The 15,856-nt window shown below is 55.7% G+C and overlaps 1 protein-coding gene across 9 annotated transcripts in view; it reads right to left on the reverse strand.

Annotated features, from left to right (window-relative positions):
* Positions 1-1,461: 1,461 nt before the first annotated feature.
* Positions 1,462-15,856, reverse strand: part of RAP1GAP2 (RAP1 GTPase activating protein 2) — an 82,483-nt gene continuing 68,088 nt past the window's right edge. For 7 of the 9 annotated variants that reach the window (XM_075168201.1, XM_075168199.1, XM_075168202.1 and 4 more), the window contains 11 exons: positions 15,299-15,370; positions 14,808-14,894; positions 14,401-14,535; positions 10,269-10,406; positions 9,768-9,886; positions 9,334-9,447; positions 8,693-8,810; positions 8,178-8,304; positions 6,819-6,898; positions 6,559-6,597; positions 1,462-5,583 (listed from right to left, as the gene is read on the reverse strand). In XM_075168201.1, coding sequence (XP_075024302.1) covers positions 6,589-6,597; positions 6,819-6,898; positions 8,178-8,304; positions 8,693-8,810; positions 9,334-9,447; positions 9,768-9,886; positions 10,269-10,406; positions 14,401-14,535; positions 14,808-14,894; positions 15,299-15,370 — 999 coding nt within the window. In that variant the 3' untranslated portion in view covers positions 1,462-5,583; positions 6,559-6,588. The remainder of the gene's footprint in view (positions 5,584-6,558; positions 6,598-6,818; positions 6,899-8,177; positions 8,305-8,692; positions 8,811-9,333; positions 9,448-9,767; positions 9,887-10,268; positions 10,407-14,400; positions 14,536-14,807; positions 14,895-15,298; positions 15,371-15,856) is intronic. The other 2 variants (XM_075168200.1, XM_075168203.1) reach the window with 1 other exon arrangement.

A 15,856-nucleotide genomic window follows, 5' to 3' on the forward strand; every position in this document is an offset into this window, starting at 1 on the left:
GGCTGTGGCCAGCCCTCTGTAAAGTGCTCGCCGCTGTTTCAAGTGAGTTTTGCTGTTCTCCTCAGGAAACCAGAACCTGACCATGGCCGGAGGGAAGAGGTGCCTTCATCTTGGGCTGGACTCGCTTCGTTTTAGCTAGAGATGGGATTTGGCCACAGACAGATTCAGTGCTGGCTCATCATCCTCTGGAGATGGGGAGAGTTTGTGTTTGGTAACCAAGAATAATTTTTACACCAATAAAATTCATTAAGAGAAATGGAACTTTTTAGGTTTTGTTTTGTTCTTCATCTGCCATTCCTGGTGGCAGATTCCAGTGGCTCTGATGAAGGCGTCCCCATCGCTCACGCTTTGCCCTGGGCAGATGCGTGCAACGCGAAGCAAAATCCCGAGTTTAAGGGAGGCTGGGGTGACCTCCCCTCAGCGCTGGCAGCAGCTCAGCTGCTGCCCAAGCCCCTTTCCCGGGCGGTCTGTGCTTGGCTTTGCTGGGCGAGAGCAGCCGCAGCCCCAGCGCGTCCCACCCCGCTCTGCAGCCGGCACCCGCCCAGGACCCCGGCTCAGCCCTCCCCGGGCACCCACAGCGGGGGCTGTGAACGGTCCTGCCGGAGCACCCCCCGCGGCGTCGAGCTGCTGTTGCCACAGGGTCTGCATCAGCCACCCGAGCCAGGAGGCTGTGTTACGGAGGATGAACAAAGTGCTCCTCGTGGTGGGATTTTTTTCCTGGCAAAGATAAGTATTTTGTTCTCACAGGTACAAATTAATGGGTTCATTCCCCTTGTCACAAAATGCTAAAAAACTAACGCTGGCTAATAGCTTTGTGCTTCATTCAGCCTGAGCCGTGGGGAGAATGTACCAGACACGCCGCCTCCAAACAGTAACAGCTTTTTTCTTAACGTCCTGGGAGGAAGAGATCTGGGAAATTAGGGGGATTTGAAAGGAGCCTGAGGAGCTGGAGAGAGACAATCCAATTTCAGAGTTAGCCCACAGAGGATGTCCAAAGATGCCCGAGACTGACGACCCAAGGTAAACTAACCTGGTTTAGACAAACTGAATTGCTGCCTGTTTATTTTCTTTACCACATGTGGGCTGGCTGCTGACAGGGACTGCTTTATATTGAGGGACCGGTTTATATTGAGCTTTATGGGGCACTAATTCCAGTTCAAACAGAACAGTTCATTTGATTAAAATTGCTACGCACTGGTAAAAGAGAAGCCGGGTCCTCCTCTGTTGATCTGGTCCCAGCGTTACGAGCATCAGCAGAGATGTCCCGATTTACACCTCCTTGCACTCTGATGCTCCTCTACTTCAGTTTGTGACTTTACGTGAGCTCACCCAGGTTCACACCAGTAACGGCTCAGCCCTGGTCTATGCCGTCGCATGGTTTTTACAGGGATGTAAAGAAGATCATTGTCTGTTCTGAAAGAGCTCAGTCACTTTATGAACATACACAACGTAGTACACATATGGACACAAAATATGTTATTTATTGTGAATTTTGCAAAGACACAGTTAAGCAACAAAATATACATTTGTGAACCTTTAGTTTTATACATAACAAATACAATCTGCTACCATAGCAATAAATTAAATGTACATTATTTACAACAGACATAGGCCACCAGGAACTACAAAGCACCGCCTCTCTACATAAAAAATAAACTTTGTCAGATACATTTCTTCAGGATTTATTTTCACTCTATAAACTCTCTTCACATTCTAATGATATAGATTCAGCATTTCCCTTTGCAGGATATACGCAGTGCTACATTCATTAAAACATAATGAAAGCATGCTCTAGGACTGGGGAATGACAGACTCTGCCAGCTCTAGTGGAACAGAAATTGGAACATCAGCAAAGCATCAGGAGTGCAAGGTGCGACCTGCAGAGGTGCTGAGCTCTGACCAACCGCTGGTTCTAAAAGCAGTTATCAGCACTAAGCACCTCTTGCAGTCAAGCCGAAGAGAGCCGAGAAACCTCAGCCCAGGTTAACAAGCCCATTCATGCCAGCGACGTATCCTGGCCCCCTCACCTGCCATTCCTGAAGACCCTCAAAACTCTGGAAAGAAACTGAGTTTGTGCTTAGGATCCCCCCTTTTCGCTCAGAAAAAAAGCACTTTCATGTTGTGCTTAAGTGTAATCCTGTGCTTGACTTTGTGGGATTTCAAGAGGATGCAAGTACGTGCTAAGTGCTTTCCTGAATAAAAGCCCAGACGGAGCAGCAGCTCGCTGCCAGCTCTCAGCACCTGCAAGCCCGTCCCCAGGGCTAAGGCAGGAGACGCTGGCGGAGGGGAGCCGGCTTCCCTCCCCACTCTGCTGCGAGGACTCGGAGCTTGCAGCAGCGGCACTGGGGAGGTGGACCTGCACCTGACCTGCCTCTGCCTCTCACCAAGGCCATGAACTGGTCCGAGCCAAGCAGCAGCCAGGGTGCAGGAGCAAGCGGGGGACCGGAACCCCGGCGAGAAGGGGAGCAACCCCCCACAACAGGAGAGACCTCCCCACACAGCCGGGGGCTGCCCCCAGCCTCCCCCAGCTGCGCTTCTGAGCCCCTTCTGCTCCCTGTGCAAAGTCACTTCCGAGTCTGGTAGGAGTCACGTGCGTGGAAACGGTGGGGATCAGAAAGGAGAATGCACTGCCCAGTAATTTTAGTGTCAGTTAGGATCCTTTCTTTTTTTTATATATATATATATAAAAAAAAATCCCTTTTATATATGTATATATATGCATGTGTGTGTGTCACTTATAAGCACAAAACATTTTGCAATATATATACAGGAACACTTTCACCCACTGCTGGAAGTGCAAATGCCTCCGACGTTTAACACAACTGCTGGTCAGTCCCCAGCACCGCTATGGGACAACGTGGGACAATTCAGGGGCTGAAAGGAGCACGCCACTCACACACAGCCGCAAGGCAGTGCAGGCAGGCAGAAACCACGCTAGAGCCCGGCTAGGACAGGAGCTTTAAAAGCCCAGTTGCTACTAAGGATGTTGCAGCAGGTTTGTACAACCCGTCGTGAGGAGTGCTGTTGAAAATGTCCCAGAGCACGCAGGAGCCGCTGGCAAACCTTGTGCCAGACCTTGGCTCCGGGCCCCACTGCCATTCCAGCAGGCTGGAAAGACAAGTCCAATGCACTGCATCTCTCTCCCTGAAGCTTCACACTGTCCTGCCTGCCTGTTAATCCCATTCAAATAATTCTACAAATCAATCTAGCTAAAAAAGGAAAGTCACAGTTTCAAGTAAAAAAAAAAACAAAAACCCCAAAAATGAAAAACCCAGCTGACAGTAGCCACTGCACCTTCTGCTGAAAGATCTCACAGAGATCAACACCCATGCGAATGACGACGTCTATAGAATCAAGCAACTTCTCAGAGAAAGGAAGCAAAACCAAGAACAGGCCTTCAAATCAAGTCATTGTACCAGTCAGTATTTCTCTGCGCGGCATAAGAAAACCAGACCAAAAGCTTCTAAGAGGAAGAACTGGGGATGGGTTTGAAAGTGCTACCGAAGCATCATCAGACAGAAGTGCTGAACAGCAAAGTATGTGGAACCTGAGACATCTAGAGCTAGCTATGGACCGGGCTAAGCACACTGTGCTTTTCCTCTTTCAAAGAAAACCTCAAGATTTAAACTCTATTTAAATGCAACTCACTGAAAGCAGGAGGGAGCATCCCCACTGGTGGTTATTGGTATTTACTAGTCCTACACAGCGCACTTAGTGCCCGTGAAACTGTTCTCCGCCTTTTCCACAATGTGTTTTCCTTCTTTAATCTGGCGGCTCTCCCATTAGGGCTACAGCCTTTTTTCAAAGGGATAAACTACATGCACAAGTGGGAGCACCTGTATGAACCGAACAGTAAGGGTGTCAGAGAGTCCCATGCAGAGCCTTGGTTAGCAGAGCCGCTTGGGTTTGGCTTGGCTTGGCTTTGCTCTGGTCCAGGGGGAGGTGACAGGGAGGAGGGGAGGTGATGGTTTGCTTCTACAAGCGCTTGCCACCCCAGAGAGGTGCACCCCGGGGAGCAGCCGCAGCCCCGGGCAGGCAGCCCTGGGAACCCGCCCGCAGCGGCTGCCCGGGGCTGCTTCTAGGTGTGCAATTCTGCATGCGTCGCCCAAAATTCGCTGTCAGATACTTCTGTGCCCCTCGGAGCTCCAGCTGTGTGAAGTTAACTTTGGCACTCAAAGTTCTGTTTTCATTAGGAATCATGAACTCAAAGAATTGCTTTCACTTGAGATTGAGAACCTTATTTCACAGGGGGTTTTGCAAAGGTCACAGATTGTGGTAAGGGGGAGGAGGGAGCATCTCTGCAGCACTGCAGTGTATCTTTCAAAAACCGGTAAGGGAAATCTGTGAGCAATGTGAAATTTGAGGACAGACTTCAGTAAACTTTAGACAAAGTTCCATAAAAGAGCAAAAGGATTTCTTGGCATGTTGAGAGAGGTATTTTTTGGAAAAGGGCATTACAGGGAAGTCACCTTGCAGAATTCACAATCCTCGCCTCTCAAAACAAACAAAAGAACATTCAAAAGCAGAGGGACAGATTCTGCAAGGGGTGGAGCAGCCTAATGCCATCCAAATCACTGGAGTTTTATGCATTTGCTTGCCTGGCGATCCAACCCATAGGGTAAAGCAGAGCCCACAGGGTAAATTCACTCTGAGTACCAGTTCTGGTATTTAGATGTACTACAGCGTTAGCTTTGGTTAATCTTTTCCAGGCCTGTGCTCAGAGTTTCAGGCAGGGAAAAAGCAGAGAGGTCATATAAACCATTTCCCGAGCTGCTGAGCGAGGATGAGTCGGCCCCGGTCTCGGGCTCTGCTCCCCCGGGACTGGTTCAGACACCCTCCTCTTGTGCCAGAAACTACGTAAGCATGGAGTAATAGGCTGCATCTGCCCTAAAAGTTTTGCAATGGGGGTAGCGAGCTGGAGGGGGAGGCAGCAGGGGGGCGGCTGGTGAGCTGCCGCAGCCCCCGCCACCCAGCACCGGGAAGAGCCGCCCCAGCAGCGCCGTGGGGGGAAATTTCGCCCCGTTGTCTCCAGAGAAGAGCAACGGCAAACGATGGGGCGGGGGAACTGCCCCGGGGCCAAGCAAACATGTAAATTTGCCCTGACCATCTGCCCTTCCAAGAAACAAACACAAAACCCTTGTTTCCCCACCGATAGCTGCAAATAAAGCATGGAGGCACCCGAACCGCGTGGGGGTCCGTCCTGCTTCCCCTCTGCCCGAGAGGAGCCGGCAGGCGAGCCGGGAGGGGGGATGGACAGCACCTGCCCAGCACCCATCAGCCACAGCACGCACGGGCGCCCGCGGGGTGACATGGCACGGCACCGCCCGGCCGCACGCGTGTGCCAGGCGCTTGGGGACGATCTCCCGCAGCGCGGAGGGAGGGGTGCGGGGCGTTTGCTGGCGAGGGGTTCACCCGGTGGGAAGGTGCCTGGGTCCCTGTCGGGGAGAGATCGCGGCAAGGTGAGAGCTTCTTCCCGGTGCAGAGGTGCAGCCGGGAGGTGAGGGCACCTCGCGGCCCGCGGCCGGGGCGTGCATTTTCCCACGGGATGTTGAAGAGTTTTCCCTTCGTTGAAACAAAAATTCTCTGCCAAGAAGAAAAGGATATAAGTGTCAGAGACTGTGGAAGGAGAATATTCTCACTCCTGCAGTGACGGCTATAAAGTCTCAATCCCAGGGAGGGAGCCGAAGCCGCAGCAGTGCCCAGCCCCAGGACACAAGCTGCCCACCGCCCCTGGGCTGGGAGAGCAGGAAACTCAGTGGGGGGCTAAAAATCATGGCTTTTTGAGACCCATGCTTTCGGAAATGGAAATTCCTCTCATTTTAAGTTTTATTGCCTCTTCGGCTCAGCTAGGAACTTCCTAATGAAAACCCTGATTTCGTGACACAAAAAGACTCCAGGAACAGGAGCCTGTGAGGAAATCAGTAAATAAATTCCTCGTGGCTTGCAAATGCCTCCTGCGTGAAAGCACCCACTCATGCTGGTGGCCCCGCGCACGGGCAAAAGCCGTGCCGCCGGACGGAAAGTCCCTCAGCCACCGAGAGCCCGGCTAATCATGCTGCACTCCCTTCACCTCCACTCACAAAATCCACCTCATAAATTGACTGTTTCCATCAGGTTTTGGAAGGGGTAGGGACACCTGCTCTGCTCTTCCACCCCCAGTGCACAGGGCAAAGCACGGCAAACTTCATCCTCCCTGCGGAGACAGGCACAAGCATTTCGCAAAGCGGCTAACTGGGAGAAAATGAAACCTACTGGGCTGTGGCACATCGTCCCCAAGAGCAGGTGACAGAAGTGCTGTGGGAGCACCTAAAAGTACTCCAAAAGGAACACACAAAGCTACACACCGGCACCGACGGGCACTGACCTGTCTGTCATTAACCTCTAAAGTTTTTCTCACTCTGTGCTGCCCTCATCTTGCAAAAGTGTTTAGGATGCTTTAAGATATATTATTGATCACATATTTAATAATAAACAGCGCAATTAGCCAATGTTACCTATACACACTTGACCACAGATGAGACAAGTCATTTTGCACAACACCATATTACAAACACTCACCTGTTACAAGTTCATGACTTCTTCTGACTGCTAGTGGCTCTAAATGGAAAACAGAATATGGGTTGGGTTGCAAAGGAAGGGGCAAGAAGTCATGAAATCCCTTCCCCTCCCTCACTAACTGTGCCTTGCAGGCTCTGCCTCCTGCTCCGCAGCCTCCGCAAACCCCGGACCCCCGCACCGCCAGCGCTGCATCCCTGCAGCCGGGCAGGGCAGGATGCGGCCGCGCAGCATCTCGCCTGGCGAGAGCCACCGGCACCTACCGTGCTGGAGCTGCCGTGGCTGAGCTTGTCGAAGCGAAACTTCAGGTTTGACCTTGGAGAGTTTCTGTTCTTTATATCTGCTGGAGGGAGGGGAAAAGCAAAGAAGAAAAATAATAATCTGTGAACAAAAATATTTGCTGAAGCGGTAGTGCTGACTGCTGCTTGACCAGCCTGACAGCCAGGCACTTCAATAGGCTGTCACGACTGGTACCAATATTTAGTCTATCTTGGCTGAATGTTTGGCAAAATCTGTTAAGTGTTTTTGACGGAACTAATTGAGGCTTAATTACATTTCACAGTCTTTCTACTGGAAATGCCACTGAAAAGGCTACAAGAAATGACTGATCCGTATAATGTATGGGTGGGTTTCCATGTTCTTGGCAAGAAAAATACAAAATAAACACTTTAAACATTAAAAGGGGCTGGTTTAATAGTTCAGAAAATCGCTAATGAAGTAAGGAGGAGGACCTGTGGGGTGCTGAGATACAAAAAGCCAGCCAGCCTGCACTCTGCAGCCCAGCTTTCCCCGGCGTTGTTCCCAATTACGGAGCTGTTCAGGATTTGTGCCTCCCTGGCTGTTTCACAGACAGCTCCTAAGTTCTTAATGTGCGTTTTCATTTGGATCGTGGTGCCTTCCGGCAGGCGCGCTGCTGCACAAGGAAATTAAAGCCGCGGTGATCTGTGGGCGAGGGGCGAGTGCTGCAGACATCCCCCAGCCCCAGCACCGCCGCGCCATCACCGGTGCCGTCACTGCAGGATGCACCAGCAAAGGGCCATTTCTGCCAATTTTACCCTGTTGAACTGCACTTCATTTTGCAAATCGTCTGACTGAAACGGATGGAGTCGGTAGCAGAGTGAGTTGGCAGCAGGGGTAATGGAGCCAAGACCAAGGAAGCCGCTTGTTTATTAAATAATTTGTGAGTCATGGCTCGGTCCTTGGAGACAGCGAGTTTCCACGACTACTGCACGTCTGTCAGGGGAGAAGGGAGGAAACAAAGCCACAGCAAAAGCCACCTCTGTGCTCTAATTCAGAAGGGAAACAAATTCCCCATGGAAATACAGAAATAAAGCACATGGGTCTGCCTCTCCACAACAGCCCCGTCAGGATCAGGGTTTCGGGAGGAGCGAGGGCTGGCCCCACATCCCGTGGGATGCCCATCCTGCCAGAGTGAGCACGGCTGCTGCTTCGCCCTGTCACCTTCAGCAGCCACCCGCAGCCCGGGCGATGCTGGGGAGGGGGCTTCTCCATCCCAGAGCCACAGACCCCATCCCGACCTGCCGCTGCGGGACCCCAGGGGCTTCCAGGAGCGAAGGTAGAGCTGGTGCCCCCCCCAGCCCTCCAGTGCCCCCGCGACCCACCTGTGGGGCTCCTGCTCATGATCACGGGGGTGGCCGCAGCCCCCACGCTCGGGCTCTCGCTGCCAGGCGAGGCGCTGTAGACAAACACGTCCTGCTTGAACGGCGACGCTGTAGACGGCTGGCTTCCCTGCACGGGGAGAGACCGGGACACGGCTTACTCTTGTGCAGCCCTGCTGATGCCTCGTTACATCCCTGCTCATCAGAGCCCCACGGTGTGCCCGCTCGCGGGAGAGCTCGTCCTGACGGAGCAACCTCCTGGCCCCGGTGTGCCGAGCGCTGTCCCTGTGCACGCCAAGGCTCACTGGGGTGTCCCACCGGGCACCCCAACCCTCCTCCTCCCTGCACCCAGGGACGGGCTCGATGTCAGCGGGGAGGAGGCGCCTGGGGGGGGCCGCAGGACACTTTCCCCCCGCACAGAGACCACCCAAGGGTCCGGAGGCAGCAGGAAGCCGAGGGGCGTGCGGAGCTGCGGGGCCCTGAGCCCGAGCGCGCCGCGGGGCGGGTTTGGTGCCTACCACGCTGTCGTACTCCTCCAGGGTCTCGCTCTCCCCCGCCGTGCTGCTGAAGCTGCTGGTGCTCGAGGAGGAACGGGAGATGTTTGACCTCCCGTTCTCTTTCAGCTTAATAAACGGCCTAGGAAGAGAGGCGAAACAAAACGGAGAGTATGTGATTGTCACTCCAAAAGCAGTGTCCTTCGGGCTATGACAGCAGGGACAGACCCTCCCGCACACCCCCGGAGCAAAGCAGCTGCCATAGGGACAAACCCAGCGGGGTGTTTCTGTAAATAACCGTTTCCAAGAGCAGGAGATAAAGTAGCTGGTGGGTGTCACCAGCAGAAACCCGTGGGTCAGGCTGACTCCCCGGTGGCAGGGAGGGATGGGCACCATGGGCCCCCCCAGCTCCCATGCCGTGAGGGTTTGGGCAACTTCTGTCAAATTACTGCTCTTTGCTCCTCTTCTTTTTAAAGATGGCTATTTTCAGACCATAAACGAGCTGTGCTCATGAATCACCAGAATCTTTTTTTTCCTCCCTTAATATCAAACTTATTTATAGTAAAACCTGGAGACGGTTTTGTTTGACAAAGTCCTTGATGGTCTGTCAGCTATAGGGTGACTTGAGCTTTGGTCAGAGGAGGACTTGGCTCCTCCCGGCTCACCTGTCTTTGTTGGGGCATATTTCAGGGGAGCTGGGGTTGGATGAGGTTTCAGATTTCATCTCTTGAGAAGAATGTCCCAAATCTGGTGTCTTCTGGGCTCCAGAAACACTGTCGCTGAGAGCACAAAGAGACAGGTTGCAAGAGTTATACAAGAGACTTAAAAAGGATGGTCAAATTATACTCCCTAACACCAAATGCTAAACTGTAAGAGTAACAGATGCTCTCTGGATACCACTGCTTTGATTTAAAACAGAGGGAAGGGATCCAAGGCACCATTCCCTTGAACACAGCAAAAGCAGCTCTCGTTGCCGGCTTGTGTGGAAAGGGGAGGCTGCGCCCCAGGCAAGGTCTCCAGCACCCACCAACAGCTTCTCTAATGTTTAACACGCAACAGGGGCTTTTAACCTTAGTGACCATGGCAATGTCAAACTTACCACCTTGTCCTGCCCTCCGCCTGGCTCTCAGACCCCGTGTGCAGGCGTGGGAACAGCCCTGAACGGCGCTTGATGGGGCTCCTGGACTGGTTCTTGGTGGCAGCTGCTGGTACGGGGGGCTGAAAGCACAGAACAGTCCAGGTTGGAGAGCAAAGCTCCTTCCTAGAAGCTCGTAAGACTAAACATCCTACGAGGAATTATGCTGCCTGCAATTCTCAGCCTGCGCATCTAGAAAACATATAATGCCAAAATTTCTTTTACATCTCCTTTGTACTTTGGGGTTGAAAACCCCAGGAAGCTAATCTTTGGTTCTTCCACAAAACAAACCCAACTTGAAGCACTCAAAATCATTCTCTGCTCAAATCTTCTCCTTACCCTTACATTCACTGCGTGCAGAGGGGACTGCCAGGCTATGTCAGCGCAGTGCAGTGCCCTGCCAGGCTGGGGAGGGAGGGATGGACAGAGGGACAGCGGGACAGAGGGACACGCAGCCACGCTCACCGAGAAGGTGGTCTTGGTCACCTCGCTGCTGTTGTGCGCGATGCCCCCGCTGAGGCTGCCCGGGATGCCGCCGCCGTGGTGCTTCTTCTGGCTGCCCACCATCGTCTCCATGGAGTGGCTGCGCACCCGGATGGCTCTCTGCGGCCGGAGGGGAGAGGGGACAGCAGATCATCACCACCCTGCGGGGCACCGACCCCAAGCCCCCTCCCAAGCCCCAGGTCCTCCCCAGGCACATCGGAGCGTGACCTGCCTGGTCCTCCCCCCCGAAAGCCAGCGCACGCCAACAACAATCCAGTAACAGCAGCAGCCGTTGCTCCGCACAGCCCGAGGACGAGCCACCCCTGGGGAGCTGCACAGCCGGGATGAGGTCGGGTTTCCCCCCCACGGCCCTCACGATGCCGGGTGCGAAGGCCGAGGACTGCAGCTATGGGACCGGGAGCGGCAGACACGAGCCCCAAGCCCTGCCTCCTGCCCGGCCGACCTCCCAAACCCCTCAGCAAGAACACAGTGACCCCAGCTGAGTCGTAAGCCAGTGTTTGGATGCGCACACCCACCCGCGATTCGGAGAGAACGGGTCCCACGAGGAGACTCCTGCCCTGCCTGCACCTCTCCTGCGTGCTGACGGACTCTCCAAGCTGCCCCGAAACATCCCCAGAGCTGGAGGCTTCACAGCCTCCGCACGAAAGTACTTCTGTTCTTCAGCATGCTTATCCTTGGAAAATACATTTAGCCTGAACCTCTTCTGCTGCTGGTTTGGCCCAGCCATCCTCGTAACGGACCCACAGATGAGCTGCGCAGCATCGTCCCCGCAGCAGTCGCAGCGTGGTCACAGACTCTCCCTGCTCCCCTGAGTCTTCATTTCTCCAGACCAAGCAGCCCCCTTCCCTCACTCTTTTCACGTCGGCCCCGCTCTCCAGAGCTCCGGGCATGCTTTCCTCGCCTGGGCCACGTTGCCGAATCTGGGCGCAGCGTCCAGCCCACCCGCGCTCAGGCCTGCCGTGCTCTGCGCCAGCGCTGCAGCCCGGCGCGGCTCTCCTGCTGCATCCCCACTGCTGGATGCAGCAAACCAACGACCACGGCCGCTGCTGCGCCAAACTCCTCCTGCAATCCAACCCCTCGGCCGAAGCACCCGTGGCCTGCTCCCAGCCCAGGCCGAGGGCTGCGTTTCCCGCACAGCCTTGGGCACCTCGCTCACTCAGCAAACCACAGCCTGCTCCCAGCTGCCCTGAAACATCCGTGTCCATTTTGGCACAGGCTGCTTTTTACAGGAGCGAGATGCCCAGCACAAGGCCTCGTGCCCTTGCTCCCTCTGGCTGCCCCGGAGAGCTGGAGCACCGCCGGAGCGTCGCACGCCGAGGGATGCCCATGGCAGGGCGCGCCCCACCCGGGCACGGAGCAGCAGCGCCGAGTCCAACCCACCTCTGCGGCAGAGCCCGGAGACGTGCCACGCTGGGTCTGGACACGATGGGACTCGCAGCCCCCATGGAGCTCTCCACGTCCCCCGGGAAAGGGCCAACAGCCGGGCTCTGCAAACGTCGGGCAGCACAAGCCGGGGAAGAGGACTGCTGTAGCCTGTTTTGACTCAAACTGTTGCAAGCAGAGGTGTGCATACTGGGGGCAGAGACCTTCTGCAGATCTGAACACTCGTCTGGGTGCTTAAACAGGAGCTATTTTTAAAGTCTTCTCTCAGATATTGTCCCAAGCACTTACAAATATGACCACAAGATCTTTTGAAAGTCTGGCACATGCTATGAAAAGCAGCAGTGAAATGCACAAGTCAAAAAAACCAATCCATACCCATATTTTAATTACTGTAGTCACCATAGTAACGGGAGCCCAAATTGGACTATAATGCCAGCGTGCCAATTACAGGAAAGCTGTTCTTCACAGCTCTTCCCTTTGGATTGCTGCTGCGCTACCCGCCGCACCATGGCTACCTCTCCTCCAGCCCCTTGAATCCCAGCTCAAGGTAAAGAGATTTTGGAGGAAGCAAGCCATCAAGGGCCAGATTTCTGGAGGTGCCCAGCACCGTATTGATGGTGCACAGGCATCAGTTTTGCTGCTGGCTCCAGGGGTTACTGCGCTGCAGGCTGACCTGCACCAGGGTAAGCGGGAGCCACAGCCCCGAGCTCTCACCGAGCCCCAGTCCACGCCAGGGACTGTGGCTGCCCCGACAGCCCCGCGCTGTCCCCTCCTGCCCATCCAGTAACAAACACCAAGTAAGAGTCCTTCAGACCTGATTTATTAGGGTCAGCAATTCATACAAAATTTAACAGTGTTTGCAAATAAAAGTAACCGGTTGCTTGCTTTGCTGCCAGCAGTGCCGGCGGGCGCTCGTGTCGTGCAGGCAGGAAGGCTCCTACCTGGGGCTGCCAAGGTTGCAGAGCTCTGCAGGGCACCCCGACACCCCGTCCCGGGGGAGCTGGCCAGCACTTGCTCAGAGCCCAGCAGAAACAAGCTCCGCTTTCCTCTGAGCGGCCGGTCCCCACGTCGCACGGCCGGGGAGGAAGGGCTGCGGGGTGGGTCGCAGGTGTGAGGCACCGGGCAAAAAGAAACCGTGGGGATCAGGTCTCGCTCCCTCCCAGCCCTCTTATTTACCGTCTCTCTCTCCCCTGTTCACTCTGACAGCGCACGGTGGAGGACATAAGCTAGGACGCAGCCCAGCAGCGCGGTCCCGAGGCGGCCAGGCAAACGCAGCCCAGCCCAGACCTCAGAACTCACCGCCTGCCCTGGCACACCCTGCAACGCCAAGAGAGCAAAGTCCACTTTCTCGTACAAAAAAGCATGCAAAAAAAATGATTATTTAACATCAGCATCTCAGACCCTGAAGTGAACACTGTGATGTGACTACCCAGCATCTCAATTTCTACAACATATCTCGTACCTAAACAGGGCACCTGAGCCTCCACCCACCGCCACAGTGGGGGCCAGGGAGCTGCTCACCCCTCGTCTGCAGCCGTCGGGTGAGGTGACTTATCTCTTACCAGTGCCTGTCTCTCTATACCACAGAGAAAACTGCCTATAAGGTAACTGCAGGAGTTGCCTCCGTACAGCCGCAGCCAGAACAGCTCCCCCGCCCGGGATGGTGACGGCCACCCCGCACCAGCACCCGTCCCCACTGCGGATGCAGCTAGAACGGCCTTTGCCCGGCAGAGCCGACGTGCCAGGAGCAGGATGGGGAGAAGCGTGGGGGAGCTGCATGGGCCGAAGCACGGCCACAGGCGTCACCCACAGCAGGGACACGGTGCTGACTCGGGGGCTCCGTTGAACAAGCCCCGTGAGCACAGCCCAGATTTACACGTGCCAGCCCCTCCCAGACACCTCCCCATCGCTGTCGCAGGGGAGCCTCACCAGAGACTTCTGGCAAGCTCATCCCCCGAGACTCAAGTGCTGCCCCTCCATTTTGAGGGACGTCCCCCACTGCCCAGCTGGTCATTGTCCCTACCTCCAACAGTTGCTCAGTTTCGTCCACATCATTTTACCCCATTTCTTTTTCTCCTCCCCCCTTTCCTGCCAACCCACTCTCCCTTCTCTCCCCTTACACCCCCAAATCCCCCAGCACGCACCCCACACCGTTTCCCCTCTGCACACACAGCACCTCTCATTGTGTCTCCCATTTAACACGACAACCACCTCCCACCCACCTCCCACCCACCTTGCCGCGGCAGCCGCCCCCAGGCGTCCTCCCCCAGCCCCATCCCACAGCGGGGTGGCACAGCGGGGCCGCCAGCAGCCCGGGGACACGAGCAGGACTTGCCCTGCAGCAGCAGAGCCCGACCGCAGGCACAGCCCGCGCCGGGGTGCTGGCCCTGGACCAAGACCCCTCCAGAGACACGGCGAATGCCAGAGCACGCTGGTGGGAGAGGAGGTGCTCCGGGGCTCTGGAGAGGTCACCCCGCACTGGCCAACAGCACAACCGCGTCAGCCCGCGCCTGCTTCTGCTGGGACCAGCTCAGGTGTCCGCTGGCTGCGCGGGCACTAGTGGTGGGGAGCTCCCACCTCCTCCCACCGCCCTGCTCTCAGGGGACATCTCTCGTCCCCCAACAGCACTCACCCCCATCCTCCACTAAAATGTGCTTTGCCAGCCCTGGCTGCATTTTAACTCTGCTATTGGCAAGGGACGGGGGTTTACCTTGAAAGACTCCAGAAAGCCTCCGTGACCCCCGTTCTCCAGCTTGTCCTCCTCGGGCCCCAGCCCCAGCATGGTCTGCGTGTGCCCGTGGAGCTCGTCGTGAAGGTTGTCCAACAAGGCGGCCCGTGTCCGGTCCTGGGGGAGCGCGAACAGGCTCAGCCGGGGGTCCCGAGGGATGCGGCAGCAGTGCCTACCCGCGAGACAGCCGGCTCATCCCCCCGCCGAGGGCACGGGCAGCCCCACGGGACCCATGGCCATCGAGTGTGCTGAGACACGTGCACGCTTTGATCACTCGTCCCCGCAAGCGCTGACCCAGCTCAGCCAGGGAAACGCGGCTTTGAGGAGGAATGCCGAGAGCCTCCCTGCGCCCGCCGCGGCGCTGGGCAGGGACGGGCGGGCAGCGTTACCTCCAGCTTCGCAAACTTGTCGGACTTGCAGCAGGCGTTCTCGGCGTTGATGAGCTTGGTCAGCAGGAACTCCCGGAACTCGGGGCTCTGGGGAGAGAGAGGCAAGGTGGAAAACACCAGCCAAAGACTCTACGTATCTCTGGTACCGGAGCTGTACCAACCCAAAACCTGAGCTCACAGCACCCTGCAGCCCCCTCCAGATGTGGAAGCATTGGTGGAAAACCCCAGGCGGGCTCAGGGTGCCCTCCTGCACTGGCCGTCACCCCCGCACTGACATGGGTGCCCCAGCAGCAGAGCCACAGCTGCCGCCTTGCCATGGTGCACAGCCTCCCGCCCTACCATAAACCCCAGGGGCCTCACTAGAAATCAAAATAAATGCATATAAATTCTAGAAGTCATGTCTTCCCTAAGCAGGCGTGCTTGGAAACATCTTGGACATACACACAGATTTTTTTTATGGCTTGGAACATGCTTCCTGTCTCATCTCTTACTTTCTGAAATACTGGGGGGCTCGGCAGGGGCGGTCCAAAGGAGGGGACGTCTTCCCGGGCCGTGACGGACACCTGTAGAGCCAAGAGAAACGTTATTCCCGTGGGTGCAGCAGGGCAGCCCCCAGCGCAGATATCCCTCTCCTGGCGGGCAGCAGGCGTGGGGCGGGTGATGCTCCCCCCAGCCCAGCTCAGCCCAGCCCAGCTCAGCTCAGCCCAGCTCAGCTCAGCCCGGCTCAGCTCAGCCCAGCCCAGGTGCCCCAGCACCTGAGAGCCAAGGGGCTTCCCAGAGCCCTCACCCTGCCGGACAGACCGCTCCTCCCCAGCCCTCATCAGTCACCACTCCTGCTTTCGTGAGAGCGTTAACCCTGCACAGCTTTTTACATTTACTTTCTATGAATTCTGTTTTCATCTGTGGCTCTAACCAATGTGCTTTCAGTGTGAAAAATTATGTCTTACTGGATCTCTTCATAGAAAACAAAGAGATAACAGGGTTTATGCTACCTGCACTTGAGCGATGTATTAGACAGGTAAAAGCTGTTCTGAGGCTTACTCAAATAC

This window comes from Calonectris borealis, chromosome 19 (assembly GCF_964195595.1).
Source record: "Calonectris borealis chromosome 19, bCalBor7.hap1.2, whole genome shotgun sequence".
Classification (NCBI taxonomy): Eukaryota; Metazoa; Chordata; class Aves; order Procellariiformes; family Procellariidae; genus Calonectris; species Calonectris borealis.